The sequence below is a fragment of the Myotis myotis genome, unplaced genomic scaffold (genome assembly GCF_014108235.1).
Source record: "Myotis myotis isolate mMyoMyo1 unplaced genomic scaffold, mMyoMyo1.p scaffold_m19_p_15, whole genome shotgun sequence".
NCBI lineage: Eukaryota > Metazoa > Chordata > Mammalia > Chiroptera > Vespertilionidae > Myotis > Myotis myotis.
In genome coordinates, this window is record NW_023416319.1 from 23,690,453 (window position 1) to 23,714,777 (window position 24,325).

The window sequence follows — 24,325 nt, forward strand, 5'->3', positions numbered from 1 at the left end:
CACGTGTGTATTTCGACCTGTCATTGTCGATCGTGAATTTGGTTGACACTTCTATTATAGAGAAAGGCCAAATAGTGATATGAAAATATTTCTTCTAATTAATTTCCTTTCAGTGTGCACCAGGACACTAGTTTCATAAACAATAAGAATAATTCTGCCTCCCCAGAAGAACTAACTATCATCATTTTTCTGTTTCCTTCCAGTCTTTATTTATTTATATATCTATATCTATATCTATATCTATATCTATATCTATATCTATATCTATATAGATAGATATAGATATATTTCTATATAGATAGATATAGACATATTTTGGAAGATATAGTAATAGCAAATACAGTTTTCTATCCCCCTTCCTCCCATGTTTTTACATAATTTTCATATTTTTAAAGAGGCTGCCTAACCTATTACTGTGCCATAATGTACTTGCTTGTTGGTCATTTAGGTTATTATAAATAATGCTTCTGTTAATATATCCTGTATTCATATTACTTTTTTAGGATAATTTTGCAGAAGCTTAACCAAAGCTAAAAGAAATGAAAATCTTAATGACTCCGGATTTGATATCACATGGCTTCCCAAAGCAATTTTTTTTATAAAGTTTATGCTAATTTGGACATCTGCAGAACTTTTTTTTTTTTTTTTTGCATATTTCCAAGTCAGATAAATGGTACATTGCAATTGTGGACTTACTTTTTGCCTGTGTGTTTGGAAAATAGGGGTCCCCTGCAGAAGCCAAGAACACATTAGTATGGATCTTGAACTTGAAGCGTAAACCATTTCCTCTCAGGGGTCTGCTGAATCTTGGGTGTTCTTTGACATCATCTCCTATCATTCTCTCCCTTACCCTCTGGCCACACCGACTTCTTTGTTGTCCCTTGAAGTAAGGGATAACAAAGGCTTCTCAGCGTCTTTGTACTTCTACTTGTCTTAAACCACCTTCCCCCAGGTTTCTGAGTGGCCTGCTCATCTCTTCCCATAGACTTCTGTTCAGATGTCACCTTAACAGAGAGATCTTTCTTGACTTCCTTATCTAAAATAGGCACCCCTCCATCCTCTTTCTCTCTGTACCTCTTACCCTCATTTTCTTCAAAGTGTTTTTCATGACCTGAAAAATTATGCCTTTCTATTTTCCACGTTGGAATGTAAGGTTTAACGAGAGTAGGGTTTTTATTAGGTTTTGATCCCTGCGCTCTACCCAGTACCTTGCATACCTGCCTCAATAGCTGGCCCTCAGATATTTGTTAAATGAATGAGTTTTATCTTTGCAAATGATAAGTTCATCACTTGCTAAGAGAATAGAGTCCATCAAATTCGGGATCTGGTAAGTTCCTTAAAGATCATCTCATTCTAACACAATGTAAATTGAGACTCAAAGAGGTAAAGTATTTTTCCGAAGTGCACACAGCTCTTACAGTATTTTACCCCGTGAATTATAAAGGAAGTAGTTTTTATTGGTTTTGCTAGTGTGTATCATTTGAGGGAAAGGAAGGTAGATTTAAGCTATCTAATCTGATAATTTGTGCTATTATTTATAAGGCTGTATTTTATATAAAAATTAGCAACTTAAGCTATATGACCTAGCTCAGTGGCCGGCAAACCGCAGCTCGTGAACCACATGCAGTTCTTTGGCCCCTTGAGTGTGGCTCTTCCACAAAATACCACGTGTGGGCGCGCACGTACAGTGCGATTGAAACTTCGTGGCCCATGCGCAGAAGTCGGTTTTCGGCCTGGGCGAGTCTATTTTGAAGAAGTGGCGTTAGAAGTGGGGGGTGTCGGTCGGGCGACAGGATACGCAGCACGAGGGAGGCGCGCGCGCGTTTCATGCACGAGTTGAGTGAGCCAGTCAGTCAGCAGTCTCATGTGCAGTGGTTAGTGCTAGTCGCATCCTCAAATCGTGTGTGGGTGACAAAAGTACCTACTCAAAGCATAAAGTTACCTGTATTTTCCAACCAGGTGAAAATCCTACAGGTATTTTTGTCATCAATTTAAGAATTGTAATTATTTTGTGTTGGTGGCTTTATTATTATGTTAGCAAAGGCCAGCTTAGGAGTACCCTAATTAAGTTAATAACGATGTACCTACCTATATAGTTTACGTTTAAAAAATTTGGCTCTCAAAAGAAATTTCAATCGTTGTACTGTTGATATTTGGCTCTGTTGACTAATGAGTTTGCCGACCACTGACCTAGCTATTTAAAAATGAAAGTGATCCTTGGTGTTTTCCTGAATTCTTTTATTCTGTTATTCATACATAGCTGGGGTATTTCCAAGAGCTGGTTTAGGATGAATTTGTAGTTCTGAGCTGCCTTTTAGCTGTAGCCGGACTGTGGGATTATGCCTCTTGGGTAATGTCACACCATTTTGGGACATGAGTACACTGCTTTGTAGTTGAATTTTGTTTTGCTTTTCCTACTTTATTTATTATTATTTTTTAATCCTCACCTGAGGATATGTTTATTGATTTTAAGAGAGTGAGGGAGTGAGAGAGGGAGAGAGAAAAAGAGAAGAACCAAAAAGGAAAGGAAGAAGAGAAGAAAGGATGAAAGATGAAAGGAGAGGGAGGGAGGGAAGGAGGGAGGGAGGGAGGGAGGAAGTTAGGAACATGTGAGAAACATCAATCAGTTGCCTTCAGTACATGCCCAGACGGGGGATCAAATCCACAACCATTTTGGTGTATGTGACGATGCTCCAACCAATTGAGCCACCCAGCCGGGGCTGTGGTTGAGTTATTGACTGCAAAGGTAAGAGGTACTCTTGTGCTCTCTCAAATTGGGCATGTGATTATGAATAACAAGGAAGCCCAGAAATAGGACCTGTGATAGAACCAGGTGTCATGGAGGAGACTGTGCTGGGGATGGCCGGCTGCAGGGATTTGAGCAGGGGAAATTATTCTTCATTATAATGTCCCACCATTATCATGACTCAGCTTTTTTTCTGCACGTATGCTCCTCTCTGTTTGCGGGCAAATTGTTTTCATATTTCTAGTTGAAATCCAGAGAGAGGGAATCTGATTGACCCAGTTCATTTTTAACACCTAGCTATGACATAGGCCAGTGATGGTGAACCTATGACACGCGTGTCAGAGGTGACACGCGAACTCGTTTGGTTGATTTTTCTTTGTTAAATGGCATTTAAATATGTAAAATATCAAAAACATAAGTCTTTGTTTTACTATGGTTGCAAATATCAAAAAATTTCTATATGTGACACGGCACCAGAGTTATGTTAGCGTTTTTCAAAATGCTGACACGCCGAGCTCAAAAGGTTCGCCATCACTGACATAGGCCAACCTAATTACAGCAGCCTTAGAGTCCTTGACTGCTGATTTAAAAAACAAAACAGCTTCGCTCTGCTTCCTTGAGCATGGGGCTATGAGTGTGGCAGCTAGGAAAATAAGTTGGGCATGACAGGCTTTTATGACGATAGATAGGGTTTTGCATAACCTCCTTCATTGCCTCCCGGGAGAATAGCCCATATCCTAAGCTGCTGTCACTGGAACTACAAAAAAGATGTCTACCCTCTCTGAGCCTTCTGCCCCTGGTCCTGTACTAAGCAGCTGCTCCTGCCATTACTCTCACCTCTTGGGGGGAGGGGGAGCTGGGGCCAAGGAGAGAGCTGGCATCAGCAGCAGCACAGCTGCACTACCACTGTTGGCAGAGACATCTGGGGCAGAGGCGAGGACAGCAGCCAGCTGCAGATGTTGGACAGGAGACTGGCCACGTGGCTCTGAAACTGTTCAGGAGTCGGCGATGCCGGCAGTGGAATGGCGGAAGCTGCCATCCGCAGCCCACTCGGGCAGCCAGCTTCAGCTCTGGCAGTCCATGGGCACAGGGTCCAGTGAGCAGGAACAGAGGCAGGCATGCGCATTTATGCGAGAGGGACGCAGGCCTCGTGCTCTGTTGGTTCCCATCCACCTGAGCGAGTGTCCTTCTGAGGGGCTGTTGGTCCTGGTGATCCTGTCTTTTCCTCTGCACTGGCCAGACTGGCTGGACTGCTGGTCCTTGTGATCAAGGTCAGGCAGTTGTGGAAGTTTATACTAAATACCCACGTGGTTTGTGAACCTGGCCTAAATCAGGCCACACCAGGAAAGAGGGCTCCACTTTAAATGGACAGAAATAGGTCGTGTGAGGCTGCAGTGCTGGGTTCACGGCATCCATTTCTTTTCCCTTCAGTTTGTCTAAAGCTGGCCTTGGAAAGGAAAGTTTTCAGACTTCACATTCCCCCCTCCCCCTCATAGCATAACTTGAATGGAAGTAAGTCAGTGTTGTTTTAGGCCCAGATTCCAAGCGTTTCCACCTTTTGAGTTACATAAACCGACCAAATTGGGAAGCTGAGGCCTTTTAGCCTGTACTTAACCTTTTGCAGGTTCTAAGCTTTTGAGTAATACTTTGTCCTCCACCCTTTTTTTAAGGCAGGTCTGGCTTGCAGTATTCACACTCTTTGGTCAGTCCTACATTTTAATATCTGACCAATGGAAGTTTTATGCTCGGAAGGATTTTCTTATAAAAACACGGGAGCTGCACGCAGAGCCGCGGGAGGGGGCTTTCTGTCAGGTCCTATTTTGACAGATGGAGCGGCATCCTCTTGTTGCATTTAAAAACTGAGCATGCCCCCAGTTTAAATTGTTTTATTAAACACTTACCTGAAGATAAACTATAGGAGTTAGTCTTGCTCTAGCCAGTTAAGCTCAGTGGATAGAGCATTGGCCTGTGGACTGAAGGGTCGCAGGTTCGATTCCCGTCAGGGGCACACGCCTGGGTTTCGGGCTCGGTCCCCAGTCGGGGTGGGGCAGGGAGGGGGTGCGTGCAGGAAGCAGCCGATTGGTGAGTCTCTCTCATCATTGATGTTTTTATCTCTCTCTCCCTCTCCCTTCCTCTCTGAAATCAATAACAATATATTTTTTAAAAAGCGTTAGCCTTTGATTTAAAAGCATCTACAGTTTCAGGGACAGTACAGAAAGGAGCAGGCAGTAGGAGTGTCCAGGCCATGGGACAAAGTCTGAGCAGGCACACAGATAGCAGGGACATCTTACAGGCCCTCACAGCAGTGCCTGCTGTATTATGCCCGGCAGAGGTGCTAGAAAGGCGGGGAAGCCAGAATCACTCCTGACGAGAACTTTCTTTGGAAGAGAGCAGGTTTCAGAAAGTGAAGTGGAAGGTATGAATTTGGCAGGCTGAGGCTGAGGCAAAGAGGTTGTGTTAGAAGAGTGCGTAGCTTGGGACAGGACTTGCTGACAGTCATTGGATAAGGGCTAGGCTATGAGCAAGTGAGACCAGGAGAGGATATGTCGGTTGAAATTTTGGTATGGGAAGCTGACTGAGAGGATCTGGTGAAAATTTTTGAAAGTTGAGAACAAATTTGGATTGTCCTTCACCATATAATGGATAGCCCTGACCGAGTAGCTCGGTCATTCTGATACCCCAAGGTTGCAATCCCTGGTCAGGGCCCATACAAGAGTTGGCTAATGAATGCATAGATGAGTGGAACAAGTCGATGTTTCTCTCTCTCTCTCTCTCTCTCTCTCTCTCTCTCTCTCTCGCTCTCGCTCTCTCTCTCTGTCTCTCTCTCTGAGGTCAATAAATAAGAAACAATGACCTTAGCCTTGACAAGGGAAAGTAGTGGCACAGAGAAAACCCACTGACAGCATTAAGAACTCAGAGGAGTAGTGAAGTGCGAGGGAGAAGAGAAATTAGATTGTCAGAGTTTGGCCAATATCCAAGGCCAGACGAAATTGTCACTGTAGGAAAGCGTTCTCTGGGTTAAAATGTAGAATTTGCCAGTTGTCTGATGCTACGTGAGGGAGAGAACAAGCAGTGGGCCAAGAACTGAGTGTTTGTGGACTCAGATGTGGGCACCAGTCGCTACCACCTGTATGACAATGAGCCAGTGACTTAATCTCTGAACCTCAGTTTATTAATACTCCTCAGGGTTAATACTACTTGAGATATTAAAAGGATTATGTGAGACACAGACACCTACGCACCAACACAGTACTTAGATTTAGTAGATGCGGAATAATACTAGCGTCCTTCACCCTGATGAAAATGTAATGCTCAGTCATAATAAAGTTGCCCAACTGGTTTGAGCAGTTCCCTCCGACACCTGTAGTCTGGTCTCAGTTTTCTTGGTCAGGTGCTTGTTGGAATTGACTATGACTAGAACTGACAGATTGGCAGATTTCACAAAGACCTCTTTATATGGGGACTGCAAGGTTACATAAAAAGAGCAGACTTTAAGGCGGAGTGCCCCAGGGCACTGCCCTGGGCTGCAGGACTTTACTAAGAACACAGGAAGTACATTTCCAATTTCAACTCAGGTGAGTCTACCCAACAGATTTTTTTTCTTGTTCTTTCCTACCTTCCCCCATCCCTGCCTGCCAAGCAACTAGCCCACAAAGCAACAGTTATTAATGTAACACAAAACACCAAGAACCAACATATTTGAGCCTCAGCCCTCTGGAGTAAGTATAGTCAAGGAAATACCATTGGTTCTGAGCGCAGGGGAATGTTTAGGAACCCATGGACGGAGGCAGGACCTACAGAACCATCTCTGCACTCGCAGCTGAGGCTGATTCCTCTCCTTGGGATGCGCTTCATCCTGTTTTCACCTGTGCCATCCCATTAAGGTCTGGCTTTTGTGCCACCATCTACGGAAAGTCTTTACTGGTTTTTCTAGCCATGTCTTCCCTGGAAAAGTCTGTCGTCTTTCTATGAAGTTCAGTTCATTTGGAAAAACAGTGAAATGTGTTTTTTAAAAATGCTTCTTTGGGTCCTTCATGCATTGTTCCTAGATCAGAGCTCTGTCTGTGCATATTCTTTCTGACCTTCTTGCACTAGCGTTTATATTCCTTGAGAACAAGGACTTGCTGTCAGATCCCCCTGCAGTGCCCAGGACACGTGGAAGTATTCAGAAAGTCCTAGAGATAGATGTTCTCTTCCAAGAGGAAAATGAAAGAGGAATCCAGTTCAGAGACCAGGCAGCAGGCAGGGGGTTGGTGAGCTGCGTTCTCTCTTCCCACCCTCTGCCCCCAATCCTGTATCTAACTAAGGAACTCTACTCACTGTTTTCCAAATGAACCGATCCTTCGACCTTTCAGTGCCTTGGCCTGTGCCCTTTCCTGACCTTGGAATGCCCTTCCGTCCTGGACAAGTAGTTCTTCTCCAGCTCAGAGATGGCCTGCGCTCTCTGACTTCCCGTGGTGTTCGGATGCCTCTGCTCCATTTGTCTCTCCCCAGCGTCCTGTGGGACATACCCCCAGCATAACACTTTTCATGTTGTTTTTTTAGTTATTTATTTACAGGCTGAGTTTTTCTAGGGCAGGGAATCTTCCTTAGCTTCTTCATCTTTGTAGCTTCGGTGCCTAGCATCATGCTTTGTACCTCCTAAATATTTTTGGTGCCATTGAATTGAATCCAAAGACAAAGACTCCTGAGGCAAACCAGGTAAATCCTCTGACCTAAAAGCCAAGGTCAGAGAGAATGTTTGGAACAGACTTCCTGTGCCAGAAGAAAACGTCTGAACTCAGGCAGCTCTGGCGGGGGAGATGCCCTTCATGTCTCTTTAGGAAGGTCACGGGAAAGCAGGGAGCCTGGACTCTGTGTGAGGAGAGGTTTCTCTGTCTGTTCAGGCCGTGGATTCTCCTCCTGGGGCTGATCTCCCTTAATCAGTAGCCGACCATTGCTTGATCAGCCACTGCTTTCTGAAGGCAGCAGCAGGTCAGGGCACAACCTTATGAGCTGGAATTGTTTTCCTACTGCAGTCTGTATGGAAACATACAAATCACTAAGAGCAAGTTAGTTGATTTTAAGAACTATTTCAAAAGACCACACACCTCTTTGGAGAATGGGAGAGTGTATTACCCTCTTCTTCATTAAGACCTCGTGGATTTTCCTTTTTTTCACAAATCTTTATTTTAAAAACTGTGAAATTTTTAAATAAAAATTTAAAAATTGTGAGTATAGTATAATGAATATCTATGTAGCCATCCTCTAGCTTCACCAGTTACCATTTTGCTACATTTGCTTTCTCTCTTTTTTTTTCTATTTGTATGTGTATATATACATGTATATATTTTTAAAAATATCTTTATTGATTTCAGAGAGGCGGGGAGAGGGAGAAAGAGACAGAAATATCAATGATGAGAATCATTGATTGGCTGCCTCTTGCATGCCCTTCAATGGGGATCAAGCCCACAACCTGGGCATGTGCCCTCACCAGAATCGAACTGGTTCATAGGTTGATGCTCAACCCCTGAGCCATGCTAGTTGAGCTATACAGGTATATTTTTGATGAATCTTCTGAGTCTAAGTTGTAGATATCAAGACCCCTCCTAAATGTAGTAGCATGTCTCCAAGAAATATCCAGATTGTTCCAATAATGTGTTTTAGAGCTGTTTTTTTTTAATAAAAAAAAAATCCAAAATGCAGTCAAAGTCTAGCCTTGCATTTAGTTATCATATCTTTTTACTCTCCTTTAGACAGTTTCCCAGGCTTTTTGTCTTTTGTATCATTTGAAGAGTCCATGCAAGATGTTTTATAGAATATCACTTAATTTGGAAGTTTCTGATTGTTCCCTCCTGATGAGATTCAGGTGAAACCCTGTTAGCAAGAAGACTGCGCAGGTGATGTTCTACACTGAGAGAGACACAGTACGGGACGGACGCAGTGCAGTGGTGTCAGCTGCCCTGCGGTTGCTGATGTTGAGTTTGATCATTTGGTTAAGGTGTTATCTGTCAGATTCCTCCATTGTGAAAGTACCTTTTTCTCCCTTTGCCATACTTATCTATGAAGTGATACCTTAGGATTATATGAGTATCCTGTATCCCCTGCCCAGATTCACCCTGTGGTTTTAGGATACATTGAGAATCCTTAAGTTGATTATTACTGTTATGGTGATATTCATTTTATTAAAATCCAATTTAATTCAGTGATATCTGCTCTCTAAATCCCCCAAGAACCTTCATTCTAAATATTCAAACCAATAAGCATCTTTACTAAATAAGAAAATTTGATTGACCTAAATAAAACTAAATCTAAACTTCTCCTGGTTATTTTGAAATTCATCATTTCAGCTCTTCTTAATAGAGTCTTTATGGGCTTTAGAGCAACTATATCTGCATAGGCCTTAAATTTTAGGACAAAAGCACAGGTCACCACTTCTTGCTACTAAAATAATCGTTTATTATTATTTTTTGTCACTTTTGTGATAGTTAAATGGCCACTGTTACAAAGTGACAATAATAAATTGGGAAGTCCTTATTCTCTAGTGATAGTGCAAATTTACCTTAGCGTTGTTAGGTGAGATAGTGTAAGTTGGTGGCTAAAGAATGAGAGCTTTGGAAGCTGACCTAGATATTAAACCTAAGTTTAATTTTTAGATTTTAATCTGTGTCCCTTAATCACTTGGAGTTCTGTAAAATGGTGACAATAACAACTGTATTTACCTTATAGAATTACTGTGAGGAGGAGAAGAGCTAACAGATGTACAGTACTTATTAGCAAAGTGCCTGGCACATTGTAAGCGCTCAGTAACTGGTGTTTGTGGTGGTGAAGTTCATGGTGATTGTTATTTGTACTAGGGATCCATATAAAAAATTATAACACGCGAAATTATGTGTTTAAGCACTCGGGACGCTTTGTTTTTGAAACGTAGCCAAGAACATTTTGAAGGTTGTTATACTTAATGTGTTCTCAGGTATTAAGAGAAAAGATCTTTTAATTAAATTTTTCCTTCAACAACATGGCCAAGTAAAATGGAATTTTTCTAATTTAGCACCTCTTCCCCCCCCACCCACCCACCCCTCATACCTTCCTGTTCCTCTTTACCCTAGGGAAGTGCATTGGTCGGTTCAGGCTTGTCCAAAAATCCCTCACTATTCTACCTTCCTCCCCAACCCGTTTGGCACCAGTGGAAAAGCAAGCAATTTTCTGCCATCTATTCTGCCTGTGACCCAGGGTCGTGATGGTGACAGTGCTGAGTTCCTCCTGCTACCCCCAGAGCCCATATTGACCCCGTCAGACTGGCTCTGCATTGAGGGCCTCTTGTCGCCCACCACGTCTCCAAAGCCCCCGCATACTCATCAGGCATTTGGGAAACAAGGTCACCACTCCTGAAATATGAGGAGTTTTATAATCCTGTTATCTCTCTCTGGCTCAGAGGGGAGGGAGTTTATGAATTTTTGGCCAAGATTTTTTTATACCTTTCAAACTAATAGGATAACCTTCCATCATAGTGACAGTTTGAGGAACTTGATTTATAGGTGCAATAGGCTTTTATTTAAAGAATGTATTCACATCAGCAAATAATACCACATCTGATCATTCTCCTGCTGGGAATGGCTAATGATATATGAAAGCAAATGTTCAGTCACTTGGTTTACAGAAATATTCAGCCTGTCATTCAAAAAACTTTGTTTTTCTTTAGTATCTGGATGACTGCCCTTTACTCACCAAATGCTTGCAAATGCGAAGTAGAAAGTATATGTCATTAACTTGAACTCTAATTTTGTAATGAGGCATATGCAAAACTCAATTTTACATAGCACATAAATAACTGAAAATGCAGCAAAAGAAAAATTGACACTTTCATGATATCCTAATTTACAAAGCATCCTCACATATATTATCTCATAACCTACATTTCTATAAGATAATCAGGACACGTGTTTTCTTCATTTTACAGAGAAAAGAGCCAAGTCAATGTTCAAGTTCGTGGTTTCACCAGTTACTAGGTGACCTTGAATAGGTCTCTAAATCACTCTGCAAGTGCTTTCCCCGTAAAACAGCATTTAAATAGTGCCTACCTCCCAGGTGTGTGTGAACATGAAATGAGTTAATGCGCATAAGGTCCATCAGCTGTTATTACCACACACAGAAAATGCTGGACTTAGACCCAAATCCAGTCCTTCTGACTCCCAGTCCAGAACTCTTTTCATAGTACCATGTGGAATTTGCCTCTTAGTAAATCATTGATTTAATTTCTATCACATTGACCTTGTTATTCTGGAAGGGATCTTTTTCTACTTTGTTTCCTTTGACCTTACATTTCTGAAGATCAAGAGGGAAATGTGTTTGAAGGAGTCTTCCTTCCTGTTTGTGTTTTTGTTTTAATCCTCTGGTTTCTATTGTCCTGTTGGTTTACTTGACCTAGAGGTATCTACCAGAAGGTGTTTTAGTTGGTGAAAGTATCATAAAGCTGTTTTCATGAGTGGCTTGGGGTGTTTCTGGTGTATTTTGTTTTGGTTGGAAGGCCTTTTCATCTGATGCCCAGGTTGAAACCAATGCAGGATTTGATGTGGGAGATTGTAGAGGGTGGGCAGTGATGTGCAGGAAAGGCGCAGTCGGCCTGGTGGCCTTGCAGAGGCAAGGAGCTGGAGACCGTCCCAGCTCACCGAGTGTGCCCCAGGCCATTTTTTGAAATCCTCGCCTGAGGATATTTTTCTATTGCTTTTCAAAGAGAGTAGAAGAGAGGGAGGGAAGGAGAGAGGGAGAGACAGAGAGAGAGAGAGAGAGAGAGGGAAAGAGAGAGAGAGAACATCAATATGAGAGACACATCAACTTTTTGCCTCCCGCACACACAGCGACTAGGGCTGGGGAGTGAACCAGCAACCGATGTACATGCCCGTGATCGGGAATCGAGCCCACGACCCTTCAGTGTGCAGGCCGATACTCTCACCACTGAGAAACACTAGCCAGGGCCCCAGGCCTTTTTGGTGTGCCTGTGCATCGTGTACACAGACAGGGTTCTTCCAAGAACAAGACACCCAGCGTGCCCCTCAGGACCTCTGTGGAAGGAAGATCACTTTAACCTGGTGAGGCAGGAGGTTTGAGAGCACATGCCAATACCTCTTCTTGGTGATTTTTGCATTTTCTAACTCACTCATCTCTAATATTCTCTTTGGCAAGTGGAATTAATGTTTTCACATTAAATGAAAATACTGAATTTTTAACAGATTCCCTGGGGCTCGGTGCCCGTTTGATACTATTTCTGGAAGAGAAATGACATGAAGAAATGATGTATTATCTTTTCTAATTGCGCAGTTAGGTTTTATTTTTCTTGCCTGGCCGCCTGCTGAATCCTCTGACCCATCTAGCCTGGGAGCAAAGCCCAGAAAACAGCTCTGGGTCCTACCACATAGGCAGCCTCCCTCTGGCATCCACATACCCGCTCCTGTAGGCTTGGGGTCCCCCTTGTTGGTTGGCTGCTACTTGTTGCAGTGGTCACTCCTGGTGTGCTGGGTAGTACTTGATCTCTTTCCTGTTATGTTTACTTGGATGCTCTGTATAGTAGATGAGGAGTTTGGAAAAGGGATTTTAAAAAGAGCACCCATTCTTCATTATCCACTGCCAACGTTGTTACGTGCTGCCCAGGACTTCAGAGAGCTTTGCTTCTAGGCCAGTTAATTAACGTCTTTGATGTATGAGAATCTCCTGAATCTGAGGGTTCTTATCTCTTCCACTGCTTCCATCTTCCTGGCACGCAATGCATCAGAGCAGAATTGTGTTGGTGACGGTCTCTTTTGAGGTAGTGGCAGGACCGGGAGTGGAGGCGACAGCTGAGAGACTTAGCCAAGCTAGAGGGGTTGTAGAGAGGTTGAATGGTTGAATGCTCAGGCTTAGACTAGCTCATGATGGGCCCTTGCTCAGCTGTCATTTGCGAGTGCCAGTGTGGCAGCAAGTGTCAGAGTTGGCCCCTTGAACATCTGTTGCCCTCTTTGAAGTCTCTGCTGATTCTCCCAAGTCAGAACCCTTATTCTTCTGAGGTCCCAAGGCACCTTCTGTCTCCACCCATCTCCCTCAGCTTTGTTGCTAGTAGTTCATTGTCTACATGTCTGTTTCTTCTACTGAAGAAGTCTCTTGACAGCAGAGACCTACGCTCAGTTATCTCAGTTTTATCATAATTTATAGGTTGTGTCCCACTTGTCAAGTTGCTCAGTCCATCTTACTGAACTGAACTGAACTGAGCTGGCTGTGTCCAGGGAAACCCTGCCGTTAGTGTCCTGTTTCTAGATCATGTGCTCCGTCATGAGACAGGAGAGTGTCCTTGGCGAAACAGAGAGTCATCAGAAGTAACACACTGGCCTATTGTGTGGTTTTGGTTTTTGGACAAGTTTTGTTGAGATATAATTCACACACCCTATGGTGCCTCCATTTAAAATGTATAGGTCAGTGGTTTTCAGTATGTTCACAGATGCATCACTACAATTAATTTTTTAAAGCTTTCATCATCCCAAAAAGAAACCCTGTACCGATTCCCTCCAGCCCCGCAGCCCTGGGCCACCACTGATCTATTTTTTGTCTCTATAGATTTGCCTCTTATGGACATTCCATGCACATGGAATCATACAATATGTGGTATCGTGTGCCTGGCTTTTTCCCCTCAGTGTAATGTTTTCACGGTGCAGCCATGCTGCTGTACGTATCAACCCTAAGGCAAGGTGGTGTGTATAGAGCACCTAATGCAATGCCTGGCAAGCGAGGGTCTCAGTAACTATGACTTCCCTGTGTCCCACTTCAAGTTCTTAGCTCTTAGTAAGAATTGGCCGAAGTAAAGCAATAGATAGCATTGTAAGTGGTGTTCTGAGTTCAGTGTACTGATTCCTCCCCCCACCCTTTGTTTTTGTTCTCCCCAAGGCTATGCCTTTCTGCTGTTCCAGGAGGAGAGCTCTGTGCAAGCTCTGATCGATGCCTGCCTGGAGGAAGACGGGAAACTGTACCTGTGCGTGTCCAGCCCCACCATCAAGGATAAACCGGTAGGTAACAGGCAGCCAGCTGTTGCTTTTCTAGAGCACATGTGCCATTGTAATGGGAATGCTGGTAACTGGGATCCTCTTACCCGGGGTGACCTTGCTGTGCAGAGGAGCTGGACTGTCATTGATGGGACGCTAATAACAAATTACTCAGTATTTCGTTTTATACCTTTGGGACCGCATGTAAACACATGTGCCCTTGTCTTTCACTTTTAAGCTAATTCCTATTCAGAATCTCTTAATTGAAGTAAATAATGCTCTTAATGGTTTTGGCAGCTGGTTTGTATTATTATTTCAGATCAAGGACAGGAGTAATTTTTTTTTAAAGATCATAATTGTCGGTGTTTATGTGCCTTTGAATGCGAGGCATTGTGCTGAGTACCCACAGCTGGCTAAATCGAGCCTCTGGGCCAGGAGCATACACTCTACAATGGAGAGCTTGGAACAGGGCAGGGGAGGGGAAGGACAGGGAACACGGACCCAAAACCCTAAACAAATGTACACTAGTACAGGGTGTGGTTACTGAACCAAAGAGTGTAAGTCCTTGGGTGAGAGAGGAAGCTGCTTCCTTTCTCCTGGCAGAGTGGGTATGAGTGGAGAAGGGGCAAACCTATGTTCTGAGCAGAAGAAAAGAACTCAGTTAACACGGAAGAAGTAAGGATCTGTGGAAAGTTGGGGGGGGGGGTGAGTTTGTATGTTGAGACTTGGTGCTAGGAGAGGGAAATAGAGTACAAATAGTGATGTGGTCCAAGGCATGGATCTTCCTTGGGGCCTCAGCACCCCCGGTAAGACTTACACCAGAAGAGGGGGGGCTCGCTTGTCAACTAGATGCACTCTCAGAAATGTGCATGGGGAAACAGTTAAGGTTGGACATAAAAGTTAGAGTCTTGCCTCTAACATTTAAATAGCTTCTTGGCTGTGATGAATAAACTCACCTAATCCTTGCTGAATCTTGGTTTCCTCATCTGTACAATGGGAAGAATAATGGTCCCTCTCTGGGATGTCAAGAGGCTCAGATAAGAGGGAAATGATCGTGAAAACATCTGGTGAGGTCAGGTACTTGTGTAACTGGATGTGCTGTTAGTCTAGCGTAGTGCTTTTGGATTCAGAAGAGTGAGGATAGAGTTTATCTACATGGTAGCATCTGTTGAAAAGAGTGGTGACATCTAGGACAGGGTCTACAGTTGATTGCACAAGAATGATGCTGGACTTGGCCACCTCTAGGAGGGAGGCTGCAGTATGTAAAGCAGAAGGGAGGGTTAGTAAAGAATGGAGATGTTGAGCATAATAGAATAATTGATGCAGAAAGAGAAGCCAGGGTTTTAATACATGTGAAGTGCTACTGTGATTTTCAAATACTGGGGCCATTAAACATTTTTTTATAATAACAATTAGCAGTATTAGATAAGGTAGCATATGAGGCAGGGGGAGAGGAATAAAGAAACAGTATGTGGGGAAAAGAAGTAGGGGACCTTTGTTAACTTTGGTCTTAATTTAAACAGTGTGGAGAGGCCGGGTGTTATGAGGGAGACACGGGGACTGACTACCAGGGGAGCGTGCAGGGTTTCATCTGAGTGAAAAGCAAGAAAGCTGAAATAACTTCTCTCAATCTCTGTGGAATAGTGTGAGATTAGGAAGGCTGAACCCAATTGGTCAGGGTCAGATGTCTGGCAGGTAAACAGCCAACCTCCAGAGATCATCTGCCACTTCACATCAGTGGAAGGGGAGTGGAGTGAGCTAGAAAGGGCTAAGGTGGGATTGATTGGTCATACATTCTAGGAGGCGATTAGCAATATATTTATTTATATATAGAAAGGCAGAGGTACACATTGAGTTATGCCCATAGTAGACTAAGAAGCAGTTGGATTGAGGGGAGGAAACTAGAGATGAGCTGATGGGTCTTGTATACCTCGGATGGCTCATCACTGGCTCTGTGGGAGGATAATATTCCTTGTGGGGCAAGCCTCGCCAGGACTGGGCATCTCTTGAGAGGGGAATGAGCAATGGTGGTTGCAGATGGAGGTGGTGTGGAGGCAACACCATTACTGTTGAGTGTTTTCACTCCAAACACGTGTTACCTTTGGCTCGAGGGACTTCTGAAAATAATTAGTGTAATTATCTGTCTTGGAAATGTTTATGGAGAAACTAACTTTCCTTGTTTGTGTTTTCTACAAATTTTTGCCTTTTTGCAGTTTTCACTTTCTGAGCTCAAGTGAAGCAGTTTATTGGAGCTCAGTGAATTCTGAATGGTGGCTGCTGATCACATATTTCTTTGACCCAAGCACACTCAGAGTTTCCAGCATAAACAATTTGAATAAAATTTAGGCTGGGAAACAAAGAAATCCCCAAACACCTGTAATTCGAAGGAGCGGGATCCCATTTTGGGTTCCAGCTCTTTTGGCTCCATTTTTGAAACCTTCTCTTCCTGTACCTCAGCTCCATGTCTCTCCCTCCTGGCCTCGTGTAGCCACACTTCCCTCCCAGGTTTCGACACCTCCCACCTCACTTTGGATGCTCCCACAGAAAGTGAGAGCTGGGCGGACCTTTGGGAGTAAGTGAGGACCTTGGCAGTAGCTCAAAGTCAAGTCAGCATTTGGAGCTCATTTGCCAAACTCTCTGAGCTATGGCTCTTTCTACTTTTTCTGCTCCTGAGCTTGGCTCCTTTCAGTATCCCAGTGCCCTCATTCTGCTGTTTAGTTCTCTCCAGTCCTCCCTGGATTTCTCCTTGGAACTATACCGTGTTCCAAAATGACCTCACAGATCTTCTATCCTTTGTCCTTCCCCTAACCTCCCTCCCCAGCCCCCACCCCCACCCTGCATCCTCCTGCATCAGACCAGAGTTCCCTTTGTGTGGATTAGGTTAATCAAGATTCTTTTCCTAGTACAGAGCCTGATAGCGAGGTTCCCTCTGACTTAAACATTCTGAGATCATGTTTGTTTTTAACTCAAACGATTCCCTAATTAGTGGATTTCAGGTAGTGTTCGTGTTTTTGGTCTGCGATTACCTTTCATTAAATGGCTCCACTCAGACTGCTCTGTGAGCTGGACTGATCCTGAAAGGTGGCAGAAGAAACTTGGTTCGTGGCCTGATTGTTTGACTCCTTAGGCCCAAAGAATGGGTAGTCAAATCGGCAAGAGCAGGAACTATGACAAAATTCCTAGATATATGATTTTTCCTCGTCCAGGCCCGCGGTGAAGCGGACAGACATTGTGACCGTGGTCCCTCTTGTTAAGGTGACACTACTTTTTGAATGTATGAATAGATTGAACCTGAACGTTCAGGACGGCAATCTGATAGAGCAGGAAACCTGGGAGGGTCTAACAGAGATAGGGGCTGAAAAAGAGAAACTTGAAAAGGAGGTGAGGAAGGAGAGGTTTATGCTTTTTACCTTCTAGCACAATTTGGCCAGGGATGTGGGATAGTAAACACCTTGAAAGGCATATCAGAGAAGTTTCCTGCTTCCTTCTCCTTGAAGTTTATAGCACAATCACAATGATAAATATCCTGAAATATGACTGACTGATTTTCTATACAGTATTAAAAAACTGTCTTACCAGACAGTGTGCTTACATCAAGTCATTTCTTTAGGTTATTGCTCAGGTAACATGGTCATCCACTTAAAACTTGAAAGCAAAAGTTGGAAAAAAAAAATGTTAGGAGCAAGGAAGCTGGAAATAGAGGCTGGCTTAATTCTTTAATTTTTGCTTCTGTCCAATCTGCTTATCATTCTGGCCTCTCTTGCCCCCATCCATATATGAATGAGATTGCTAGCACTTTCCATCCCTCCTCTTTAGTTACAAAAGCAGTCCAGTTCCTTTTGCCTGGGATTTAATGCCTTCCCAGACTGGCTTCACATTTTTTTCCAAACTTAATCTTTTTCTGCTTTCCTTATAAACCCCATATTCAAATAACTAAGATATTTCTGTTCCCATCCTAATTTCTAATTCTTGTCCTTATTTGAAGACCCCTCTCAAATGCCTTCTGTTCCCTGAAGCCTTCTCTGGTCACTGCACCATCTACTGTACCTGCTGCTCGAGCTGTCGCCAGCCCACGTGTAGCCATCTTTCTACAACGGTTTGCCTGCTTTCCTTCAAACCACCTTTGAGTGTGGATTGTGGGCAAGGCCTTCGTACTGGTTATTATGAATCAGAACTTATTCTGAATCAGGCATAAAACCCTGTGTCAAAAACGTAATAGTGTCATGGGTAGATAAAACAATATTTAAATACACACTAATATGGAGCCTGGTGCATAAAAGCTTCTTAAATATTTGTCAAATTAAGGAAAAGAAATACAATGAGGATATGATCTAAAGGACTTTGGAGAGTTTATATATGCCTGGAGTGATAAAAGAAAGCTTCTTGAGTGAAGTGTCATTTGAACTAGGCCTTGAAGGATTAAGAGAGTTTGGAGATTGGCCGGGAGAGGGGAAAGGGGTGAAGGGTGGGTAAACAGACATTTTTGAGAAATCCAACAGTATGAACACAGAAATGAGAAATTGTGTGGTATGAATGGCGAACATTTAGGCTGGTTAGATGGAGCACAAAAGTATGACAGGAGTAGAAGAAGATGAAATTGGGAAAAGTAGAAAGGGGCTAAGTTATAGGGCATCTTGACTGACGGCCTCAGTCCTTGCGTTTGTGGTATATTTACTCAAACTCTTTCATTCTCCATCTACTACCTTCTAAAATGACAACTGTGTTTTTATCTTGGCTCAATCAAATCTGGTTTTGTTATATCCCCCTTGGAAATCTTTAGCATTTCTGACCTTCTTTGTTTGTTTGCTTTTTGAATCCTTGGTCTAAATTTGTGGTTTGGGCACTTTCCATCATAGAAATTTCTCCAAAGGAGGATTCCTCCTCTAAAATGAGAGGGAACAGAAGGCATCCTCTTCATAATAAATCCTATTTCCCCCCCCGAATCTCTGATTTTGATATGGGTCCAGAGTTCCTTAGTGCTTGCTTGAGTCTTTGGAAGCTGTTATTATTTATTTTTTCGAAGCTGTTATTGAGGTCTAAAAGATGCTGCAGTTCCAGTGTACTAAGCAGTACCTAGTGGACAGAACAGCCAGTCCGTCCCCTAAGGCAGTGGTCACCAACCTTTCAGACCTCACGACCACCAGTGGACCACCGGTTGGCGACCACTGCCCTCAGGGACCATACTCGGTGTTTTCCAAAGTGCATTCTGAAGAACACTTGTCCCACCAACACTGATCTCTTGAGAGGAACACTAACAAAAGGTTTGCTCAGAATAATAATGGGTGTCATTTATTGGCCACTGACTTTGTGCCTTTTATATCTATTTTCTTCTTGAATTAAAGGTTCAATAGCCAAAAACATTTGGGGGAAAATTGATATATTATAATTCTGACAAGTCTTGCAGTAAGTAAATTGTTTAACCCAGCATATTATATACCTGGTTGGGAATTATACTGGTGAAAATTTGTATAGAATTACTGTTCCATGAAACGCATGCAAAGAATAGGCTTCTTCCCAGGAAAAACTTAGGTCACTTGAACTTTTATGTGTACATTCCTCTCAAGAGTCTTAGTGACCAGCATGCCAGTAACAACATCCTTGTCCTCGTACCGTGGAGCTGAAAATACACACTGGACAAAATCGTGTGGCTACAGAGCATGATTGCTTGAGTCTGTGAACCCGGAAGATAAAATAGCTGAAGACTATGCCAGTTTCATTGCGAAGTCATCCTCTTGAACTTTTCTAATGGCTAGGTTTGTTAGGTGTAAGAAGAGTCCATCTGTTACTTCTTTAATGCATTGAAAATGGGTAGAATAAGTTTGGAAAGAAGAGAGGGGTTAATCACTCACAAATAAACATGCACCGTGACTTGTCCAGGAGACTATGAGCAAGTATGACTGGTGGCCAGTAGCCCGGAGGACAGGGAGCCTTGCAGGCACACGATGTCATTGCAAGGGAAAAAGTACATAGTATATAGGCTTTGGGTTAGATAAACATGGGTTTCAGTCCTGAGTTGACTTTACTCTTCTGATTCTTCCTTTTCTTATCTCTAAAGTAGGTATAATTTTGACAGCATAATAGTTTTAGTGAGTTTAAGTGTAACCATGTGTGCAGAATGCCTAGCACAATGGTGCAGTGTAGGTGCTCAAAAGTCCTAGTTTCTTCTTTCTTTCAAAAGGGACTCGTCTGTCATGTTTACCCTTTTTAAGAGATGTGGAAGTACCAGCAGTAATGATGAGCACTAGGTACCTGGTGGCATCAGGAATTTACACTGATTGGGCCCAAGTCTTGGGACATCTACTGGTGACCAGACATACTGTATTTCCATGCCCACAGAAGGTAGCTTTCAGTGTAGTGAGGGGAGTGATCTGGGAGATAGAAGGGCAGCTGCTGGACACCCATGTCTGTCCCTCAGGAAAGCCTTTGTTCATTCACTGTGGAGCACTGAGCACTCACTAAGAGTTGGGTATTGTGCTGGGCAATTGGGAAGCTTGCAGAGATATGGGCTCAGCCTTAGAGGACCCTAGAGGCCAATGGAGGAAGATAGACAGGTGAATAGTAGGCGAAGTAAGGAGTCACAGGTGCAATGATAGAAGCTTTGTAGGAGGAGTTGGGCTGGGGAAGGCAGGGACGGGCTCAAAGGGCAACGTGGTCAGATGTTCCTGCAGGAGTCAGGAAGGCCTTTAGACTTTAGAGGAAAGGCTTTCCATTGAGTCTTTCGCTTAGAGGTACAGTTATTAATCATAGCATTTAACTAAGAATGGGTTTATTAAGTCAAGCATAAAGCAAGGATATGCATAGCCGTTTTGGGGGCACAATTTATGCGTGCTCTCTTTTTGCATTGGGCGCCCTTATGAAACGGTGTACAGAGTGCTGTCTGAATTGTTCAACAGTGACTGGAGGTCCTAGAGGGGCTGTAAGCCTGTGGTTTCCATGCATCCGGTAGGCTGTGCAGCTTGGTGTAGCTGGCAGGGCTTCCCTTTTTGTTCTTGGACTGTTTCTGACCTCGACGGTGGACCAGGAGCATTCTGGGATGGCATGAGAGAATTCCCAGGGTTACTTCTGGCTTCCTGTCTAGGGAGAGACCTGGCTCTGACGAGGCTCTGTGGGACCTTGATCTGCAGTCATGCACCACCTAATGACATTTTGGTCAACAACAGACCACATATACAACAGCAATCCCATAAAATTATTATAGAGCTGAAAATTCTTATCCCTTAGTGATGTCTTACCCATCATAACATCATAGCCCAACACATTACTAACCTCTTTGTGGGGATGCTGGTGTAAACAAACTACTGTGCTGCCAGCCCTATATAAAAGTATAGCACATACAATTACAGCAGGAGGCTGTACCATCGAGGTTTGTTAAGTGCACTCTGTGATGTTCACACAACGACGAAATGGCCTCCCAACACAGTGCTCAGAACATGCCCCTGTCATTGAGCAACGCATGACTGTACTTTTATCTAAGAAAAGGGAGGAATGGCCTGAGTGTAAGACTCATGGCTTTATGCTTTAAGGCCCGATGGAGTTCTGACTGGAGGCCCCATGGAGTTCTGACTGGAGGCCCCAGAGCTTCCCAGGACACATAATCTTGTCAAGGCCAGTGACTCTGGTCAGCTCTCAGGTTCCTTTCTGGCCGCATCCCCCAGGAGATACAGGGAAGGCCTCTCCTTCTCATCTCCATTGGTTGGAGGGCAGCACTTGGGGATAATAGGCAGCATCTAAACTGGAAACTGGCTGACCTTTTTGTTAGGGAGCCATGTGGCACACATTAGGTTGAAATGAGATATCAAATATGAATGTACTTTGAAGAGTCCAAACCACAGTTATTGCTGTGTGGCTGCTAGTTTTGATGGTCAGTATTAATAAAACAACCCCTTATGCCGTGGAAGAGAGAAAGATGCCTCACAAACCACACTCTAGTTTATTTGTGGGGCACTCCAGTCATCCTGTGAGGCCTCTGGTGCTTAAAATAGGATTGCTGACAACTGGAGTGGGTCTGAGTTCATTACCACTACAGCTGAGCCGTTGCAGCTGTATGTCAGCGGACCTGGTTTTAGCTGACTCATCCTGGTTGTCAGAAGAGCCGGGATGCTGAGGCTTGCTGGGGAGAGCAATCCTGATAGTTCTGCAGTATTGTTTTTCTGACTCACGTAGATTGAAAGGATTGTAGGATTAGGCAGCGAAAAATGGAGACTTTTTCCTGAAGAGCTTGAGCAGGAGTTTGAAGGGTATTGAAAAAAGGACAGAGGAAACTGGGGGTGGGATCTTAGCCCTGTGCTTTATGGGAAACAGCACATGGCAGCGAGGCTGTTTTGGGGTTGGGTAGTTTCCCCGAGCCAGCCACGGGATTGCACTGTGGACTCTGAACAGTTTGGTTGCTTTTTGAAGCGGCCTTGCGATGAGCAGATGAAAAGGAGGCACTGAGCATAGGATGTTCATGTGACTGCTGTTTTTAGTCTAAGGAGATGGCCAGACAAGGATGAAAGATAGGGCAAGACATTCAAAATGAGCTCAAGAGAACATTATTTATTGGTAGATGAACATCTAAATTCTAAATAGTGGTCTAAACTGAGAGAATTCTAGAGCTATAGGGAGGCTTAGTCATGTTCAGAAACTTGTAGCCCTAAGGTTTGTATTAAAAAGTATTCTTACTGCCCTGGCCAGGTGGCTCAGTTGGCTAGAACCTCATCCTGTACACCAAAAGGTTTTGGGTTCGATGCCTGGTCAGGACACATAGCTAGCTTGTGGGTTTGACAGGAGGCAACCAATTGATGTTTCTGTCTCTCTCTAAAAAATCAATTTAAAAAATTTCCTCGGGTGAGGTTTAAAAAATAATAATAAAATAAAAACAAAAACTGGTCTTTCTAAAACTCATATCCTGTTATTAAAGTTACAATAAAATGCATTTTGTATTTAATTATAACATAAAGACTTTTGAAATCTTCAATAAAGTTTTCTTTTGGGGAAATGATGTTATGCTTCCTGTCAAAATAAGTGACCCATATTGCATTTCTTAATTTTTTTCTCTGCCTAAGATTAGCACGTGGCCTAATCTTACCCCTATGAATAATGACTTTTAGTTGCATAACTAGGATGAAACTTTAGTTTCTATATAGAACGATAGTTAGGTATTTTATTCTATTAGGCATTTTTCTAGAAAAAATAGCCAAACTGATTTGGTAACATCTCTTTTGTGTAGTTTAGTCAGAAAACTCTCAATTCTTTGAACAGCAATCTATTATTCAAGTTTATTATACATGCTTAAAAAAACCCTAAAGGAAAGCCGTTTTGTATTGTCTCTCCGAAGTGCTTATGGAACACAGCATTCCATTGTGAGCTGTGTGGTAACTAAGCCTTTCCAGCCACAGCATAGACTGGCCTGCAGATCGTTGGGTTTAGCCTACACAGTGATTTGAACATTTGAATTAGTTCCCAACATTTTAAAATCTTGAAGTTTCACATAAAAATCTAGCTACTCTTGACAAATGGGGAAGTCTGACAGCACATTTGCAAATTATAACTACTTGCTGGAGCTGAGAAGTGCCTGCTTTCTTTAAAAGGAGTGATTTTTTAAAAAAATTAAAAGAAATTTTTTAAAGGGAGTGATTTATCCAGTGTGTCACTGACTTCCTACATTGCCTGGTGGCTTGACACAGTTATGCTCCCTGCGAGGCCCTGCAGACATTGGTTTTGTGTAACCTCTGCTGTAAGGGCCTGGCACACTGAAGAGCTGGTGGGTGGTGCATCTTCCCAGAGTCCCCCTTATAAGCAAGTCTCTCCAGGAAGGAGAATTGGTTTTAGAATCAGTGTCAGCTCATTTATGAGAAACTTCACCATTTCTAGTGACATCCGTATGTTTGTCCTCTGAATGTTGAGGCTTTTCCTGCCCAGAGTATAGCCTGCAATAGCCTATTTGACCACACACACACACACACACACACACACACACACACACACCCGTGATTGTGTTGCGGTGTTAAATGTATATTGAATTAGGACAGAATTCTAATTTTATCCATTCTCAAAACTAATTAAGGAAACGAAGGTTATGAAAAAGCTGTTCTCTCATTTATGTTTTACCCCTTTCTCCAACATATTTGAGTCAGCTTAGAAAGTATGGTATTTAAAAAGTAGCCTTAACCGGTTTGGCTCAGTGGATAGAGCGTCGGCCTGTGGACTGAAAGGTCCCAGGTTCTATTCCGGTCAAGGGCATGTACCTTGGTTGCGGGCACATCTCCAGTAGGGAGTGTGCAGGAGACAGCTGATCGATGTTTCTCTCTCATTGATGTTTCTAACTCTCTATCCCTCTCCTTTCCTCTCTGTAAAAAATCAATAAAATATATTAAAAAAAATAAATAAATAAAAAATAAAAAGTAGAGAAACATGGGGGTGGAAAATATATTAAAGGACCAGAAAACATATTCAAAGAGTAAGTCCAAAAGGAAAAAAAACATGGCTATCAGACCCTGAGACTAAGCCCTGGTGATGGAGAATGCATTGCCTTGTGTGTGAGCGGACTTGTAGTTCAGAGATACCAAAGTGCGAATGGAACGTCTGGGTGCAAAGAGGACCACACGTTTCCCTT

At 43.2% G+C, this 24,325-nt stretch overlaps 1 protein-coding gene across 12 annotated transcripts in view; it reads left to right on the forward strand.

The window, feature by feature from the left end:
• Positions 1-24,325, forward strand: part of CPEB3 (cytoplasmic polyadenylation element binding protein 3) — a 181,726-nt gene that overhangs the window by 121,662 nt on the left and 35,739 nt on the right. For all 12 annotated transcript variants that reach the window (XR_004972187.1, XM_036336608.1, XM_036336607.1 and 9 more), the window contains one exon: positions 13,637-13,755. Coding sequence is in view for 11 of the 12 variants with exons in the window: in XM_036336608.1 (XP_036192501.1) it covers positions 13,637-13,755 (119 nt within the window). In the remaining variant the exon portion in view is untranslated. The remainder of the gene's footprint in view (positions 1-13,636; positions 13,756-24,325) is intronic.